The following is a 20,302-nucleotide window of genomic DNA, read 5'->3' as shown; positions in this document are numbered from 1 at the left end:
AAGAACATATTCACATGGCTAAATTCAAAGGCCCCATTTAGTCCACGAGTTTGCTTATTATAGAGGATAAAAAGAAAAGAAACAACAAAAGAAATACCTTCTGCGTCTTGGAGTTTCACTTGTTTTTCTAGCAGAATTCCAAGGGACCAACCAGCAAAAAAAAAAACAAATAGCACACAAAAACTAAATTTAACCAACAGCACCTAAGTTCATCCCAATGTAAGATTTTAAAAAAAACCCTAGTGCTAAGTACTATCCGGCAATCGTGCTTAACATGCTGTGCCCTATGTCCCGTGTCCCCTACCCCTCCCGATATAGCCATAGCTCCTCGGGTAATAACCACCACGAGAATAGCCAGTGCGACCAAGTCCACGTCCACGGCCACCACCATGATGCCTTGTGAAATCACCAAATGTCTGCAAAAACCAAGATAACCATCATGATAACTTGTATGGTATGGGTAACCCAAAGATGGAAGAATAGAACAGCGTGGCCTATGACTAAGTTTTGCAACAACATGAACAACATTTTACTCTTAGGGGAGTTAGAAATCTTCTAAGACTGCTTGGAACTTGAATTTAGAAAGAGGTTTAGGGTGAAAAAAGAAAAAAGTGAGGGAAACATGAAATTTTTTTAGCTTATTTCATTCACAATTTCCTTCCCTTCTCTTTTCTCTCAATATATCTCTTCCCAAATCCAAAATCCAAACACAGCCTAAAAAACCAGCCAAATTCCCTCTCTTTTTTTGGGTACTAAAGACGGGAAGGGAAATCAAACCCATAACCTCCCAGTGACATGTATGGATTCTAGCCATTGGGATAGTAAGTGACTGTAAATAAGGATTCAGAAATTATTCAAAAACAAAAATTTGTTCTGGCATTCAGAATTTATTGAGAAAACATAGGAACAGTACCTCAGCATCCATTTTCATCCGTTCAGAGAACTTGGTCCTCCCATTAAGTGAGCCACGATCAAGAGCATTACAAGATAGAGAATCGAAGAAGTCATCCTTAACATAAACAGGCTGTAAAGTCAAGAAAAAATTTGCTAAACACCATTAGTGAAAGAACAAAATATGAAAATTTTCTGTGTAGAATACATGTAAATATACATAAATACATCAAAGATATACATATATATATAACACATATATTTGATCTGGATTGAGCTAGGAAGGAAAGACATGGTAGCGTGCAAACTTAACTACAACTACGGCCCTAGATGAAGTGAAGCGAAACCAGGACTAGCTAAGCTTTGCTGAACAACCAAATATTTAACTATAGTAATAAAAAAGTACCTTAACCTCGAGTTTTGATGGTCCAGCATCATCTTCATCTTGTGAACCATTTCCATCTTCTTGAGTTTTGTTGCTTTTACCAAGATGATCCCATACTTCATCCTTGTTAAATTTTTCATTCATTGTTAAAAAATCAAAGTCTTCCGTGAATCTGGTCACGGAATGTAAATTCTGCAAAACCAAATAATGATAACATCAAAACAGTACCAAGGCTACAAATGCATAGACTTACAAAGGCAAAGTAGGTGCTTGAGCAATAAATGAAAATTTAACCAAGCATTCCCACATGGAGTGACAGCTTAAATTTCACTAGCCACTTTGACAGGCAAACAAACAAAATCAATCCTTGACCTACTGGCTCTAAACCCTAAGACAAAACCATACAGACTTGGCCTGTGAAATTGGTCAAATTACACAAATCTAGCATTTAGACTAAAATGGAATGCTTTAGAACTCTACATTAGAACCAAGATAACAACGTTGTATTTGTTTTAGAGGGTTTTTCATAGGTTCATATTGTTGGGTAGTGTGGATCTTAATAAGTACTAAACACTAACCACTAACCACTCTGACCCCCGACCCAATTTTTGGCATAAAGGCATTTTTGATATTTCACAATTCTACGTTGTTGCCCTAATACTATGTGTTTATAGATTTAGTGCCACATCTCTCTATATTGTACTATAACTCTTTTTGGATCATAATGAAACCACAGCGACCGTGGACGTCCCCCTACAGAAATCTGTGTCCTTGTGTACTTGATTTTGATTCTGGTTTGAAACCTGTTTTTATTTCGTGTCTCACTGATTGTAGTTAGGTGTATCAATTCCTAATACTTATATTGGTAAATTTGTTTGATGAAGATGGATGTTTCTTGATTGCTTTTCCAAAGTCACCATATTCCCACCCGGTTCATATGGGGTTGGGGGAAACTCACCCCCTTCCTTCTAATTTAATAAACTTCATGCTTTCATTGAAAGCTTTATTAGATGCTAAGTCTCCAATCAAATCCCCTTCGGATTTTCTTAGCAGACAAAATAGAGAGAAAAAAAAAGAAAAAAAGAAAAAGTGGAGCAGTTCCATACGAGGTTTGACAATTACATATTTTACAAATACTTTTTGTCATGGGTAACATAGAAACAGAAGGCAGAAAAAATATACATATCTTCAAAATAAAAAGAAAAGTCAGGGTAAAATAACATTCAAGTGATCTGACTTACTGAGCATTGTGTAATCAGTAGAAACTCAACAATTCACCAACAGTTGGCTCATTTAAAGGTCTAAATTACAAGAATACTTTTTATGGTGCAGCACAAGTAATATGACCATGCAAAGGTAAAAAATATTATTACCCCATTTGCTCTTACTCTTTCATGCCCTCCTCTATTATAGTGGCGAATGTGCGAAGGAGCTCCACTTAACTGGAAGAGGGACAAAAGCAACAACAACAACAACAAAATCCAAAAAAACAAAAAGATATATTAGAATATTAAACATAAATTAAACCCACTTTTGAGTTACAAATTGCTCAAAAATCTCAATAATCAATTAAAGCAATTAATTCTGAGTTGGAATAATTCCATGAACACTTAGATCTATTGAAATCTTGTATTAATTATATAATGATGCAAAGATCTGAAACAAGACATGAATAAGTTGGGTGAATTTACTCTATAATCAATTCGACTCACAAGTATCTCGTTACTTAGATCATATATCAAACGGATGTTTCTGTATATAAATCAGACATTAAAGATATTCATAGACTTATTTCATAATTTGTATGAGCTCAATAATGTTTCTGATCCTAGACTAAATGAAAGCAATTCTTTCAAAATACAACTCCGATCTTGTGCAACATATATTATAATTTATAACCATCGATCATGACAGACTCCACATGAAAAAAACTTAGGAAGTGTATTTGACATAAGACCCACCAAAAAAACAATATGGCAATTAATCTATATCAGTCATTAGAGTCTTGTTAGGTGTCCTCATTAAGAATAGTGCTACAGTTATTTAGGATGTAAAGAACAGAATTTGGGTCTTATTCCATGACTATGTCAACCTAGGTCAATCTTAGAAGGTTATTGTGTGATTATTGAACTAGGGCCTACAATTAGGTATCTTGAAAGGAAAAAAGAAGAAGAAGTAGAAGAAAAGATATCAATAGAATGATTATGTGGAAGCTCTAAGCTCTCTCTCTCTCTCACATGCGCATACACACCACCTTACTTCTTTTTGTTACTTCAACCTCTCTTGTGAGTGAGAAGCTCAGAAGCCATTTTTGCACCCTCTCCCCTCTCGTCTTCTGCACTCTCCTCTTATAGTTTTTTCTTCTCTAATCTCATATCTTTCATTCTCTCTTTCAATTCTTGATTCTTTCTCTTCTTCTGTATCTTCTTACTCTCTTCTCTCTACTCGTCTCTTCTAGTCCTATTCTCTTTTGCTTATCGTGTTAATTGAAGAACACTAGCCAAGGTTACATCAACATCTAAACCACTATTACACTTCTAGCCACAAAACAAATTTACACTTCACAAAACCCGACACATAAATAAATGAATAAATAAATAAAAAGAAATAAAGAAAATTAAATTCAAAAACAAAAAGGGGGAGAGGGGAAAAAAGACATGAAATGAAAACTAAGGCACAAGATAATTTAAACAAACAAGAATATCATTTCACACACACCAACCATTGCTTGGAAAGCACAGGATCTGACCTCACATAGTAGTCATCAATGCTCAGAACATAAATCAGTTATGGAAGCTTTGCATAGTCAAATCAAATACATCATCAATACCTTGCAGCAGGGTGGTGAAGGCAGAGGCAAAATTGGTGCCTGAGCTTCCACCAATGTCAGAACAGGTAGTTCTGATGATGATACCTGAACCACCTCAACATCCTGAGCTGTCTGTAGAGACTGGGATGAAGGAGCTGAGGTAAGCCCAGGCTGCAAAAGTTGACCTGGTGTTACCAAAGAAGGCATCGATCCCTCATTCAAGAAAGAATTGGATATCCCAGTAAGAGAAGGCTCAGGTTCAGAGGCACCATTATATGGCATTGCTGAACCAGGAACTACTGTAGTCTTGTTAGGAACAGTAGTCAATGGAAATACCAATGGCAGACTAGTGCTGAAAGCAAAGTGAGGAGTCGTATTAGACATTAAAGTTGTTGATGAACCTGAAGCTACAGTAGAAAACTGCCCAGGAAGCAAAGGTGAATGCAAATTGAAGGTGCCATTATCAAGAGGAGGCAGCACGGGAGGAGGTGGGAATTCTGAAAACTGCAAAGCCAGCAAATTAGAACCCCCGGCTGGTAAAGATGCATTCATGGGAGGATATTGCATGGATTGTGTTATTGACAAGCCAGACAGGGGTTGAATCAAAGATTGTTGTTGGGCTTGAAGCCCATCCGAGACCCCATAGAGTCCCTGCCAATACATCGGTGTAGTAAACCCACTGCCATTAGCAGGTGGAGGAGGAAGCAAGGAACCCCATGACCCTGAACTCACATTGGGTGGATATGAGGGAAAACTGCCTTGGAATGTCGAGTTGGGAAGTACCAGCTGTGAAGCATGGGAACTAAGATCTTGTAAAGATCCAGCACTAGCCGTAGGCAGGTGTGTAGATGTTGCTGCTTGAGAATAGTGCGACTGCATAAGAAAAATATCATATTAAAGTGTGAAATAAGGAGAAAATAAACACAAACCTTACATTAGGTGGTGTTTAGAATCTAATCCATTAATAGAATTCTTTTTGCTTTGTTGAAAAAATAAGTAAAATCAAATCAAACTTAAATTCAAGTGCATTATAAGGATTTGATAAAATCTTTTTCCATCAAAGATCGGATAACAACCAATTACATGACATCTTCCCCTGTACACATATCAGATAAATTCTTATTGGATATAACTTGGTATGTCAAGGTGATTCATAATAGGCATTTTATGCAACAGCGTTCAGTTTCTTTACCTGGATAATAGCAGGATCATTGTACATAGGTCCTGTTGTCTGAACAGGCGGGGAAGATTTGACCTGTAAATCCTGAAAAAAAAAAAAAAAAAAAAAAAAAAAAGAAAGAAAGAAAGAAGAAAGGATGGCCATAAGACAATTGTTCAAGAATCTCAGTCAAATCTGATCACAAAAATGATGTCCAAAGAAAGACAATGTTAACATGATTTTTCATTCACAAAGTGTTCTTTACACTGTCTATACACCAGCAGCTCTTAATATCAAGTGGGTATGGAATGTTAAAACTTCAATCTACAAAGTATTCGTGCAAATGTATTATGTACCCAATATTTGCCACTGCAGCAGGAACCCAACCCAGAAACCTGTCTAATATGGCTCTGCCCCCTCCTCCTACTAACACTTTCAGTGTGACTTGCCACCAGGTTGTAAACCTCTTGGGTACAAGTGGATTTTCAAAAGGAAAATGAAAGCGGATGGATCAATTGACAAATACAAGGCAAGACTTGTGGTCAAAGGATTTAGACAAAAAGAAGGTCTAGACTATTTTGACACATACTCACCGGTTACTAGAATAACATCCATTAGAATGCTAATTGCCATTGCATCTCTATATAATCTAGAAATTCATCAAATGGATGTTAAAACCACTTTCTTAAATGGTGAGTTAAATGAAGAAATTTACATAGAACAACCAGAAGGGTTTTCTGTTCCAGAGAAAGAAAAGAAAGTGTGTAAATTGGTTAAATCATTATATGGTTTAAAACAAGCGCCAAAGCAATGGCATGAGAAATTTGACAAGGCAATGATGTCAAATGAATTTAAAATTAATGAGTGTGACAAATGTGTTTATATTAAAAACACAGATATAGGTTATGTCATTGTATATCTTTATGTAGATGATATGCTCGTCATTGGTAGTAATAATGACATGATTAAAACTATCAAGAAAATGTTGAACAAACATTTTGACATGAAGGACATGGGCATTGCTGATGTAATACTTGGTATGAAAATTACCAAAACATCAGAAGGATATGCTTTGTCACAATCTCATTACATTGAGAAAATACTTGACAAATTCAACAAAGATGATGATCATCTTGCTAGAACTCCTGTAGATGTTAATTTGTATCTTTCTAAGAATGTACAGGAAAGTATTTCTCAATTAGAGTATGCCCAAATTATAGGAAGCTTAATGTACTTGATGAACTGCACTCGCCCAGATATAGCTTATGCAGTAAGTAAATTAAGTAGATATACGAGTAATCCAAGAGTAGAACACTGGAAAGCAATTATAAGGGTTCTAAAATATCTCCGATTCACTCATAACATTGGGCTGAATTATACTAGATATCCAGCAGTACTTGAAGGATACTGTGATGCAAATTGGATATCGGATACAAGAGACTCAAAGTTCACTAATGGGTATGTCTTTACTCTTTGTGGGGCGGCTGTATCTTGGAAATCTTCCAAACAGACTTGTATTGCTAGGTCTACTATGGAATCAGAATTCATAGCTTTAGACAAAGCTGGGGAAGAAGCAGAATGGCTTCGCCACTTCCTTGAAGATATTCCAATATGGCCAAAATCGGTGCCTGCTATATGCATACATTGTGATAGTCAATCAGCAATTGGTAGAGCACAGAGTCATATGTATAACGGTAAGTCACGACACATTCGTCGTAGACATAATACCATAAGACAACTACTCTCTAATGGAATTATTTCCATTGATTATGTGAAGTCTAAAGACAACAAAGTAGATCCACTAACCAAAGGGTTAGCAAGAGAGTTAGTTGAGAATTCATCGAGAGGAATGGGACTTAAGCCTATTAAATAAGAGTTACCATAACGGCAACCCAACCTAGTTGACTGGAGATCCCAAGATCTAGGTTCAAAGGGACAACCGAGTTGTGAATAACTCAGAAGGATCACTGGGGAGTTTAACTCCTACCCATTTCTTTGATGAAATAGTGATGTCTGCAGCGTTAAAGGTTAAGTAAAATTTTAATGATTCTTATATCTAGGTAAACCTAATGGAGTATGGCAGGATACTCTTCATAAGAATCACCTATGTGAGTGTGAACTGGGCCGGTTTTATGAGATTTGTGAAGGGCTACAATTCTCTGGAGCACTCATGAAAGACCAGGTTGTTCAGGGCCAAAATGAACACAATAGTGAGAACTAAATTGTGTCTGGGAATATACTATGTGAGTTCTATTGTCTTGGTTTACACAAACAGCTGAACAGTTCAAGACATCATGTTCACTGGTTAGTTAGTAAATCCGATAGTGTCTCACAAGGGAAGGTTCAAAGCCAAAAGCTACCTATCATTTGCAGAATATTTCTAATTTCTGTACTCTCTGTAATTAGATCATGTTGTTGCATTTTCTCTCCGTCAAATTCCATTCATGTAGGGAATTGTAGGAAAAATGGTTTAATATAGGCTGTAGAAAATTTAATGTATAAAGAGAAATAGAGAATTGTATTATTGATTGATGTATTGTGTTGTTGTATATTACAAATGGTGAGTGGCTCATTATATAGGAGAGGGTGAGTGTAGTAGGTGAGGAGTAGGTGAGGAGTAGGTGGTGGTAGGTGATGGTAAATTGGTGGTAGGTGATGGTAAATTCTAACAGCCCCCCGCAAACTCAAGGAGGATAGAAACTAACCAACTTGAGTTTGAAGAGAGGAACAAAACAAGAAAATACATAAAAATAAAAAAGGATAGGAGACACTGTATGGTCGTGTCAGACCATTGTAGCAGACAGTTTATGGGGTCATGTCGGACCGTTGTAGCAGACAGTTTACGGGGTCATGTCGGACCGTTGTAGCAGACACTATTGTGACAGTTGTGGTGACAGTTTACGGAGTCTTGCTGGACCCTTGTAGAAACTAACCGGAATCAATGTCGGGACAGTTTACAGAGTCTTGTCGGACCCGTGTAGAAACTAACCGGAATCTATGTCGGGACAGTTTACAGAGTCTTGTCGGACCCTTGTAAAAGTGGCACCCTCAAAAGGTGTGCCCAATTTTGTCAAAAGGCGTGCCATCAAAAGGCGTGCCCAATTCATCAAAAGGTGTGCCGGACATGATGGCGAGGCACGTGGGCGCCTTGGCTTGCGTGCCCGTTTGTCGGCTGGTGGTAAGAGGCGAGCGATGCGCGTGGCTGCCTCGGCTATAAGACAGAGGCTAAGGCTGAGGCAAAAAACCTGCGAGAGATATTCTGAGAGAGATTTCTGAGAGAGATACTGTGTAACACTCTGGTGCCTAGAAAATGGCTTCATCGTCTTCCCGCGGGCTGCTCACCCTCTTTCCCGACCTCAACGAGTCAACGAGAGAGAGAACTGGTGCGGTGGCACTGGAAACTCAACCAAGCGCCCCGGAGTTTGCTCCGTTGAACTTTCCGATGCGGTCGGTGGAGCAAAGAATGGCAGTGCAGTCAGATGTGGAGGCCAATCAGTATACTTTGAAGGCATGTGTGGAAAGCATGACGGCGGTCACAAATTTGTCGAACCGGCTGCAGAGTAGGACAAATGAGGTGCAGCATGTAAACGCCCAACTGGCTCTGCTCCAACGCATGTATAAGGATGCGCGAGCAGAGATAAGTGTGCTAAAGGCGGAAAACAAGGAGCTGAAGCGGAAGGCCACCGTGATGTTCCGATTTGGAGGGCCGCCATATGCGGCAGTGGAGGAGCAGGCAGGAGGCAACTTGCTTGGTGGCCTAGGAAGCACGGAGGCAACACCGTCAAGGCCCGCTCAGGACGGAGGCAAGAAGAAAAGATCGGCGGCAGAGTAGAGAAGAAAAATCCCACCTGTGAATGTGGTTGTGTGTTTGTATTTTTTTTTTTTTTTTTTTTTTTGGTATGTGGAAACATGGTGATCGGGGTGAGCCCCGACAGGAATAAAATGAGGTTGGTGTGCAGTCCGTCTTCTTTTTTTTTTGGTTTTTGTTTTTTTTTTTTTTTTTTTTGTGTAAGAATCATAATAATAATAATAATAATAATAATAATAATAAGATATTAAAGGTGAAAGCATGTGCCCTCGTGGGAGCAGCGGCAGAGAAAGAAAAAAAGAAGATAAAAAATAAATAAAGGTAAAGTGGGAAAAGAATAAAAAAGAAAAAGGGATAGAAGTGGTATGGAATTTATTATTGGTTTAGACGGTGGGATAGAATTTCAGCAATAAGGCTCTGAACACTATCACAGACAACACTCTTTTTGAGGGAGGAGAACAACTCACAGACAACAAATGGGTTTAAAAATAAAAAAGAGGAAGAGATAAAAAAAAATAATAATAATAATAAATAAATAAATAAACAAAGAAGTAAAAAATAAAAAGGAGTGGTTGTAAAGTGGTTGCACTACCGTGGCATGTTTTAAAAATAAAAAGGAGGAAGAGATAAAAAAATAATAATAATAAAGGAATAAATAAACAAAGTAGTAAAAATTAAAAGGAGTGGGTGAAGGCTAAAAAACATCGGAAGGTGAGGAAGAGAGAGAAATCAGGATTGCTTTGGCTAGTGGTAGGACCCACCAGCACTATTCACTTAAAAAATGTGCAATGGTGAGCATGTGTTTTAAGCTTTAGCTCCAGCAGCATCAATGATCTCTGTCAATGATCACCCCAGAGAGAGAGAGAGCACATGCCGCCAGTAGAAGATGCCTTGTATATTCCATACAAAAGCTTGAGATCAAAATCATACAGGAAAAGCTTCAGCCCAGGTTTGATGCTCATCACAAGCTCCTGCTTGTTGGTTGGGACGCCCATGACAAGATACTGAAAACAGTCGGCCACATCGACGCTCTCCGCGAGCTCGGCCACTGCCTCCAAGACGGCTACAGCGTACGCCAGAACATCGCCGAGGGACGGCGCTTCCTTGTCCAAGCCAACGCTCGCGAGCTCGCCGCCGCTCGAGCCGGCTTCTTCGGCCACATCGACGCTCTCCGTCTCGGAATGTGAACGTGACGGTAACGGCACTTGAAACTGAGTTAACCCGGGTGAGGATGAGAATGAGTTGGAGCTAGTTTCAGGTTCTGAATTGTGTGGTGGTTCAGTACTCATATTTCTACTGCCAACCCACTCAGTCATTTATTTATGCAGAGAACAAACAGGTGTACTTGTGCAGAGAGAGACGATGAAGATGAGAAACCAAAGAAAGAAGAGTGTATGGTATGTGTTTGTGGTATGTGTTGAAAAATCTAGCGGATTAGGTTGAGGTCCGGCGGGCGGCTAAGGTGAGGTTGCCGCCCGCCGGGGAAGCGAAAATACTAGGTTCTAAACCTGCTCTGATACCATGTAGAAAATTTAATGTATAAAGAGAAATAGAGAATTGTATTATTGATTGATGTATTGTGTTGTTGTATATTACAAATGGTGAGTGGCTCATTATATAGGAGAGGGTGAGTGTAGTAGGTGAGGAGTAGGTGAGGAGTAGGTGGTGGTAGGTGATGGTAAATTGGTGGTAGGTGATGGTAAATTCTAACATAGGCATATTTTTTAGATCAAAATTGAGTGGGCCCCAAACGTCTTTTGGGGTGGGTCCGAAGAGATGATGTGTTCCTTGCCGCGTGGCAAGTCACACGGTGAAGACGAAACGTCAAAACCATTTATGGCTGAATGGGAAGTTGACGTCGTTTTCGAATTTAACATTAATTTTTTAGATAAAAAAATTCTTTTGAATTTTTTCAATAAAAAATTATTGTGGGAATTTAATTTAATTCTAAATTCAAATTTTGGGTTCCTAAGTGGTTTCCTAAAGTTTGTAATTGTGAGAATTTAATTAAATTCTAAATTCAAATTTTAGGTTCTTAAGTGATTTCCTAAAATTTGTACCTCTTCCTTTATTTATAAAACTATTCAAATTGTTTTATATATATATATATATATATATTCATTTAGTTTAGTATATATATATAATAGTTTAAATAAATAAGGTCCAACAGGTTTGACTTTGGTCCAACGGCTACTTTTCTATTAATCTGGAAAGAATTTGGTTCCACGTGCAACGGTCAAAAATCTGTTTAAAACAGATTGCATCTGTTCATTTGGCTTTGGAACCTGTTCGGTCAAAATTTTGTGCCTATTTATACCCATCATTCCGGCAGTTTTGGGGAGAGAGATATTTTTTTTTTATCTGAAAAATCAGTCTGATTATTGTCTTTGGCTGTCCTAAATGCATTTTTGCATTATTCTTCATATTAGATTTAGTATAAATTTCAGAGAGTTAGAACACAGGTTTGGTTCGTCGAACAAATTGTTTGGTGTACTGCTACAATTTGTGAAGATCATTGTATCCTGGGAGATAGACGCCACTCAACCGTAAGTATCGTAGCGGGGCGAATCTGTCTTAAGGACAGAGTGTCACACACTCGACTTGGTTTTAATTTTAATTCGGTTCGATAAATAAATCTGATATGTTATTTATTTATTTTGTTTGAATTTATTTCAAGTTATTTTATTTACACAGAAAATGACATAACCTTTATCTGTGTTTTTAATATAAACACATTTGTCACACTCGTTAATTTTAAATCCATTTGACATCATTGCCTTGTCAAATTTTTCATGCCATTGCTTTGGCGCTTGTTTTAAACCATATAATGATTTAACCAATTTACACACTTTCTTTTCTTTCCCTGGAACAGAAAACCCTTCTGGTTGTTCCATGTAAATTTCTTCATTTAACTCACCATTTAAGAAAGTGGTTTTAACATCCATTTGATGAATTTCTAGATTATATAGAGATACAATAGCAATTAGCATTCTAATGGATGTTATTCTAGTAACCGGTGAGTATGTGTCAAAATAGTCTAGACCTTCTTTTTGTCTAAATCCTTTGACCACAAGTCTTGCCTTGTATTTGTCAATTGATCCATCCGCTTTCATTTTTCTTTTGAAAATCCACTTGTACCCAAGAGGTTTACAACCTAGTGGCAAGTCCACTAATTCCCAAGTGTGATTTTGCAAGATGGATTCAACTTCACTGTTGACAGCTTCTTTCCATAAAGGAGCTTCAGGACTGGACATAGCCTCTTTAAAAGTTAAAGGCTCATTTTCTAACAAATATGTTAGGAAATCTGGACCAAAAGATTTTGAGGTTCTAGCACGTTTACTACGCCTAGGTTCCTCTTCCTCATTTTGGTCTAACTCTTGCTCTTGCTCTTGCTCTTGCTCTTGCTCTTGCTCTTGATCATGTTCTTGATCTTGACTAGTAATAGCATCATGAGATCTTTTATTATTACTAGTCTCTTGTCCAGTCTTATTTGAAAATACATGTTCAAAGAATGATGCATTCCTTGACTCAATAATAGTATTTACATGCATTTCAGAATGTTCTGATTTATGAATCAAAAACCGATATGCACTACTATTCTTGGCATAATCAATGAAAATGCAATCAATGGTCTTAGGACATATCTTAGTCTTTTTAGGACTAGGAATAGCCACTTTAGCCAAACACCCCCACACTTTTAAGTATTTGTAGGATGGTACTCTTCCATGCCACAATTCATAAGGTGTTTAATTCACTTTCTTTCGGGGTACTTTATTTAAAATATAATTAGCAGAAAGTATTGCTTCCCCCCACAAGTTCTGAGGTAATCCAGAACTGATTAACATGGCATTCACCATTTCTTTTAAAGTCCTATTTTTCCTCTCAGCAATTCCATTTTGCTGAGGTGAGTAAGGAGCGGTGGTTTGATAAATTATTCCATGTTCTTTACAAAACTCACCAAAAGGTGATTCATATTCACCACCTCTATCACTTCTAAGTTTCTTGATTTTCTTAACAAGTTGATTTTCAACTTCATTCTTATATTGAATGAAAGTTTTCAAAGCTTCATCCTTGGTTCGAATTAAATAAACATACCTATATCTAGTATAGTCATCTATAAAAGCGATAAAATACTTTTTCCATCTTTAGTTTGAATTGATTTAAAATCACAAATATCACTATGAATTAATTCAAGTGGTTCCGTACTTCTTTCAATTGAATGAAAAGGAGTTTTAGATAATTTTGCCTCAACGCAAATTTCACATTTATGATTTGAATCAATGTTAAATTTAGGTAAACATTCCATATTAATTAATCTACACAAAGATCCATAATTAACATGTCCTAGTCTACTATATGCCATAATTTGAAAACTCAAGCAAGTAAGAAGAAGATGTAGTATTATTAATAACTGAGGGAACAACGGTCATTACATTTAACTTGAAAAGGCCATCAGACATGTAACCTTTTCCTACATACATTCCATTCTTAGTAAGTACAAATTTATCACTCTCAAATACTAGCCTAAACCCATTCTTACTCAACAAAGATCCGGAAACAAGATTCTTGCGAATGTCCGGTACATGCAGCACATTGTTGAGAGTGAGTTCCTTTCCCGATGTCATCTTGAGTACAATCTTTCCTTATCCTTCAACTTTGGAAGTTGAGGAGTTGCCCATAAAAAGTTGTTCACCATTTTCCACTGAAGAATAAGATGTGAACATCTTTTTGTCAGCACAAATATGGCGAGTAGCACCAGTGTCCACCCACCATTCTTTAGGATTTCCGATAAGATTTGCCTCAGAAACAACTGCAAAAAGATTGATGTCATCGACACCATTGGAAATATTGTCCACTTCGGTCATATGGGCTTGAGCAGGCTTCTTGCTTGTTCTTCTTTTGCTTTTGCCTTTGTTACGGCAATCTTTGGCCCGATGTCCCTCTTTGTCACAGATGTAACATTTGCCATTAAACTTGTACTTTTTATTATCCCCCCCTTTAGAGCCTTGTGATGAACTTTCTCCAGAAGACTTTCGTTTCTTGGTTTTTGAAACATGCTCCACCACATTTGCCTTAGACTCCATAGGATGCTTATCAGCCCGCTTTTCAGAATTGCGATTGTCCTCCTTAATTCTCAAACGCACAATTAATTCGTCCATAAAAATTTCTTTGCGCTTGTGTTTGAGGTAGTTCTTGAATTCCTTCCAGCCTTTTGGTAATTTTTCAATTAAGGCTGCAACTTGTAAGGATTCACTGAGAGACATGCCTTCTGCGTGAATGTCATGCAGAATGAGTTGGAAATCTTGAGCTTAGCTGATCACAGTTTTTGAATCAACCATTACAAAATCCAAGAATCTGCCAACCACAAATTTCTTTGAGCCGGCATCTTCCGTTTTGTACTTTTTCTCCAACGATTCCCAAAGTTCCTTTGCTGTCTTGATTGGACTGTAGACGTTGTATAATGTGTTGTCAAGTCCGTTCAAGACGTAATTCCGGCAAAGGAAATCGACATGTTTCCAAGCATCAACCGCAGCAACCACTTGCCGGTTGGTTTCATCCTCTTTCAGGATAAGAGCCTCTTCACGGAGGAAACGAGCCAGGTTCAGAGTTGTAAGATAGAACAACATTTTCTGTTGCCATCTTTTAAAGTTAGCTCCTGAGAACTTCTCTGGCTTCTCTCCATGATTTATTGGTACTGTTATCACAGGAGAAAGGATTGGTGCAATTGCCGCCACCACAGAAGTACTTGTTTGGGCATTAGCTTCAGTAGCCATCAATTCTAATATATAAAATAAAATTATAATTTAGAATTTGTACTACACAGAAAATTAAACCAAATTCACAGAATTAAATTCTGTAAAAATAAAAGAAACAAGAATGTAACTTTTATTTTCCAATTAATTTGAAAATAAAATAAAATTTTATTTAAACAAATTAATTCCACACAGAAAATTAAATTCTGTAAAATAAAAGAAATAAAAACTATAACTTTTATTTTTCAATTAATTTGGAAATAAAATAAAATTTTATTTAACCAAATTAATTCCACACAAGAAATTAAATTCTGTAAAATAAAAGAAACAAGAAAATAACTTTTATTTTTCAATTAATTTGAAAATAAAATAAAATTTTATTCAACCAAATTAATTCCACACAGAAAATTAATTTCTGTAGCACTTCAATAATTAAAATACTAAAACAGAATTTTAATTAATGAAAACTCAGAAAATAATTTCTAAAAAACCAAAATTAATTTCCTGACAAAATTCCACAAAAATATATTTTGAATTGTTAATGACACCAGTATCGTACTACTAGTTGTCAAAGAAAAGAGACAGTATATTACTACTATCTGTCAAATAGCATATAATCACTATTTGTTTTTCCAACCAAAATATTATTTTGTAAATTCACAGAAAATAATTTTCTTCCGAAATTATTTACGAAGAATGAAAAAAGGAAACAAACGAAAAATTCTGTAAACAGAATAATTCGAATCTGTCTTAAGATTGTTGGAACAATCTTCTGTGTAAATAAAATAACTTGAAATAAATACAAACAAAATAAATAAATAACATACCAGATTTATTTATCGAACCGAATTAAAATTAAGACCAAGTCGAGTGTGTGACACTCTGTCCTTAAGACAGATTCGCCCCGCTACGGTACTTACGGTTGAGTGGCGTCTATCTCCCAAGATACAATGATCTTCACAAATTATAGTAGTACACCAAACAATTTGTTCGACGAATCAAACCTGTGTTCTAACTCTCTGAAATTTATACTAAATCTGATATGAAGAATAATGCAAAAATGCAGAATTTAGGACAGCCAAAAACAATAATCAGACTGATTTTTCAGATAAAAAAAATATATCTCTCTCCCCAAAACTGCCGGAATGATGGGTATAAATAGGCACAAAATTTTGACCGAACAGGTTCCAAAGCTAAATGAATAGATGCAATCTGTTTTAAACAGATTTTTGACCGATGCACGTGGAACCAAATTCTTTCCAAATTAATAAAAAAGTAGCCGTTGGACCAAAGTCAAACCTGTTGGACCTTATTTATTTAAACTATTATATATATATATATACTAAACTAAATGAATATATATACTAAACTAAATGAATATATATATATATATATATATAACAATTTGAATAATTTAATAAATACAGGAAGAGGTACAAATTTTAGGAAATCACTTAAGAACCTAAAATTTGAATTTAGAATTTAATTAAATTCTCACAATTACAAACTTTAGGAAACTACTTAGGAACCCAAAATTTGAATTTAGAATTAAATTAAATTCCTACAATAATTTTTTATTGAAAAAATTCAAAAGAATTTTTTTATCTAAAAAATTAATGTTAAATCCGAAAACGACGTCAACTTCCCATTCACTCATAAATAGTTTTGACGTTCCGTCTTCACCGTGTGACTTGCCACGCGGCAAGGAACACATACCCACCCCAAAAGACGTTTGGGGCCCACTCAATTTTGAGCTAAAAAATATGCCTATATTAAACTATTTTTCCTACAAATATATCTACACACCGAAGGACAATTCATGAGGGTCAGTGGTGAGCCTACAGTGAACAATAGTATGCAGGTGTGGTCAGGTTATAACAAAATGGTGTTAGAGTGAGGATGCTGTGTCTTTAAGGGGTGGTGGCTACTTATGGTCTGCTTCATAGCGTAGAGATTCTTGGAGTGTCCACTTATGAACAATTGGGAGATTGGTAGAGTCCCACATTACTTGTGAGAGAGTTTGAAACTGGGCTAATATAGCTCTACCTCCTCCTGTGTAGCACGTTTTTGGTGTGTAGGTACACCAATTGACAAATCCATGAGGGCAAATGTTGGGCTCAAAGTGAACAATACTATACAAGTGTGGTCAAGGTATGACAAGTGGTATCAGATAATCAGAGGCCACACTCTGAGAATAGACCATAAGCAACCACCACCCCTTACGGGCAGCTAAGAGATGGATAGAGTCCCACATCACACGGGGGAGCACTTGAACCTAGGCTAATAAAGTTTTGCCCCCTCCTCTTGTGTAGCACACTTTAGTGCGTATGGGTGCACTGGAGAGAAATCCATGAGAGCTAGTGGTGGGCCCAAAGAGGACAATACTATGCAGGCGGAATAGAGTATGACGCTTGAAGACTAAATTCCAGGCACCTTTTTCAAACACCACAACAAACAATCACAAGCTTCATTCATGACTTTTTTACCTTGGGAAATTAGTTCATTAAGATAGATAGCATAAGAATTCAATTATCCAAGCAGATATCGAGTATACCTTGATGTCACTTCCTCGAAACAAAATGTACTCATAAACTTTATCACTTGGAGGGATTTGTGGGCCATCCTTTTTACGCCCCTCTGTTCCAAATGACCTAACTGCCAAGTCAAAAGATACAATAAGAAAAATAAATTTGCTTTACATCTGTATGAAACCATGGGAACATGTGAAGATGAAAGATCAAATACCAAGAGCAAATTTACTACTTTATTTGTTATAAAACTATACTAGGACATCTTAAGCAAAGGACAACATAGAATTATACGGCATAATTTTCCTATCGTAATCTACTTAATTCGCATACAGTATTGCAATGGAGTAGCATTACAATAAATAATGGGTTGTGTTACCATTAGACAAATTACTGGTTCAGCATAAAATCCGAAAGCTGATCATAGCATCACTTTTCCCCATGTAAAAAGAAAATGCTAATAAGAAAAGCAGTTTACCAATGACACACACACATACATACACATACCATAAAAGTTTCCTCTAAAAGCACAGGTACCAGCTAGTCCAATGTAATCAGATAAGTATTGTATTCATCATGTTGATCTTCATTTGGAATATCAGGGAATGGGTCATAATTTTCTATTAGCAGCAAGATCCAGACAATCAAACAGTTGAAATTACATTATTTTATTTAAATGGAAAGGCCACGCTGTAGCTTATCAATATGTCAAAGAAAGAAATAAGGCAAATATAACTTCGACAGGGTTGTGGGTGCTCTAAAATTGACAGAGTATGTTATCAATAGCAGAAAATGACATCGAAGGATCCTCAATGAATCTTCGACGCAGTTGTTGGTGAATACCACAAAAGAAGGAACCAGCAAGACTGGAATTGGATCACAATTGAACTAGCATGCCAGACATAGAATATAAAGGCTGCTTAAGGCCTACAAAGGTTTAAACACTCAAAAATATGATTTTCCTTATTAGAGACAATGGATATATAGAATGGAAGCAAAATGCGATAGCAACCATTCAAGAATAATTCTATTATTTCTTTGAATGAAACAAGAAAAAAACATGAGAACACACACAAGTTCCGGAACTCCAAGTACAAACTAAAGCTTCATATTTTATGGCATCTAAAAGCCTGTGAAAATCTATAATTAAAGCTTCATATCTCCATTATTTCAAAAATTACAACAAAAACAATGAGGAAAAAAGTTCTAAATCAGTATACATATTGACTATAAATCAATTATGCCTTTGATGACCGCGCATTTATTGTTTCCAGATTGGTCATTACTGTCATAACTGGGTTAGCCTCTCACCATCATTTCATTTCATGCCCTTCTTGAAATGGGTATGAACATCTATAACAAAATTAACTATCTTCCTAGTGTTTTTAAACAACAATATCAATTTCTCAGAGTGCAGATTCTATAATCATCATAAAAATGTAATCAAACAAAACCCATTCAAATTAACAAGAAACCCAAACCAAGAAAGCAAAAACAAACATACCCAGAAAGCTAAACCTCAAAAACATGCATGCAAATTAAAAATGTAAAACAACAATAAACAAAAAACCCAAATTCAAAATTTAAAGAGAAATGAAAACGAAAATTAGTATATACCATTGCTTAATCCGATGCTAGCTTCTGCAGTGTTTATTTTGAAAAGAACACCTTCATAGCGAATTTCAGACTTGGATGTCAAGCTAATCAGGCTCCCAAGATAGGAATCAGCGGACCCACTGGATCCTGAGGGTTCAGCGGCCATGATTTTGTTTTTTTCTTCTTCTGGGTCGAAAAGGGTTTGAGAAATCTTGGGTGGACACAAAAAGGGGAGTAGTGTCGAATGTAGTAGAGGAAGACCCTCTTTGTAATTTCGACTTTCAGGTTCTGGGTTGGTGGTGGAGACCCAATGCAATTGGCTGAGAATGGTGTTCTGATTCCAATACAGGAATGAAAATGAACAAGAAGAAGACGACTATGATTTCATCTCAAAAAGAGAGAGAGAGAGACAGAGAGAGAGCATAGGCATTGTGGCAGTTTCAGGAAAAAAAAAGAAACCGAATTTGTGATTATCCACGTGGGCGCTTGATTTCTCCAGTTTTCGACATTTGCCTACTCTTTTTTTTGTTTTTCTCTGAATTACTATATAAATTAATTAATAAATAATTTTTTTGATATTTTAAATTAGTATAACTTTGTATTTTTTTTCCTTGTTATAAGTATCTTCTGTTTTCTGCTCAACAAAATTATTTATTGCTAAACTATTAAAGCAACAAAATCATTTATTAAATATATTTTTTAGTTATTATAATGATTTATTCATGTCTTAATTATATAAGAAAACTTTGTTGGGTATCTGTAAATTAAAAAAAGAAAAAACACTTGAATAGTTGTCAAATTTTTTTCCAAATTATTATTATTACATTATTTATTTATTTATTTATTTATAAAAGACTCATTTTAGAAGTTCACTTCAAACTCATAAAACGAAGACATTGGTCGCAACATATATATATATGTTGCTATGCACAACAACAATTAGAAAATGTGTACACCATGTTACAGTTTTACCCAAAGAAATTAAAAAAAAAAAGATAAAAGAAAAAAAAAAAAAAGACTGTTTGAGACTTGCAATTTAAAATTTCATAATTCACTCACATTGTGGTGACAAAAAAAATTGTGCTAAATTAAAAATCAACACATAATTTATCATATCATTATTAATAATTTAAAATAAACTTTTTAAAAGTCTTAATTCCTTGAAATAAAAATGTTTTTAAAACTTTGAAGGTTTGAGTTGTTGAGATTTTTGAAATATGAAATTTGCAAATACTAGCATGCCAAGTAGAAAATTGTTTGAGGGCTCGAAATCATTTGGTTCGAAATTCAAAACGACGTCGTTTTGGGTTCTCTTACCGATAACATGTAATAAAATTCTCTTACTGATAAGATATATTAAAATTCTTTTACCA

The 20,302-nt window shown here is 35.9% G+C and overlaps 1 protein-coding gene across 3 annotated transcripts; it reads right to left on the bottom strand.

The window, feature by feature from the left end:
• Positions 1–36: 36 nt before the first annotated feature.
• Positions 37–19,446, bottom strand: LOC114307973 (protein decapping 5). 3 transcript variants are annotated; one of them, XM_028253459.2, is made up of 8 exons: positions 18,951–19,446; positions 17,360–17,460; positions 5,278–5,349; positions 4,107–4,958; positions 2,650–2,718; positions 1,298–1,468; positions 914–1,024; positions 37–416 (listed from the first exon to the last, which is right to left on the bottom strand). In XM_028253459.2, exons 1-8 carry the CDS (start codon positions 19,093–19,095, stop codon positions 285–287), a joined length of 1,653 nt encoding a protein of 550 aa, XP_028109260.1. In that variant the 5' UTR covers positions 19,096–19,446; the 3' UTR covers positions 37–284. The 3 variants fall into 3 exon arrangements, with proteins under 3 accessions (XP_028109260.1, XP_028109261.1, XP_028109262.1); XM_028253460.2 differs by having other exon boundaries at positions 1,304–1,468; positions 18,951–19,407; XM_028253461.2 differs by having other exon boundaries at positions 2,665–2,718; positions 18,951–19,407.
• Positions 19,447–20,302: the final 856 nt, after the last annotated feature.

The sequence above is a fragment of the Camellia sinensis genome, chromosome 4 (assembly GCF_055761805.1).
Source record: "Camellia sinensis isolate YWXY chromosome 4, ASM5576180v1, whole genome shotgun sequence".
Classification (NCBI taxonomy): Eukaryota; Viridiplantae; Streptophyta; class Magnoliopsida; order Ericales; family Theaceae; genus Camellia; species Camellia sinensis.
Note: the sequence above shows the minus strand (reverse complement) of the source record. Positions and strands in the feature narration are given on the sequence as shown.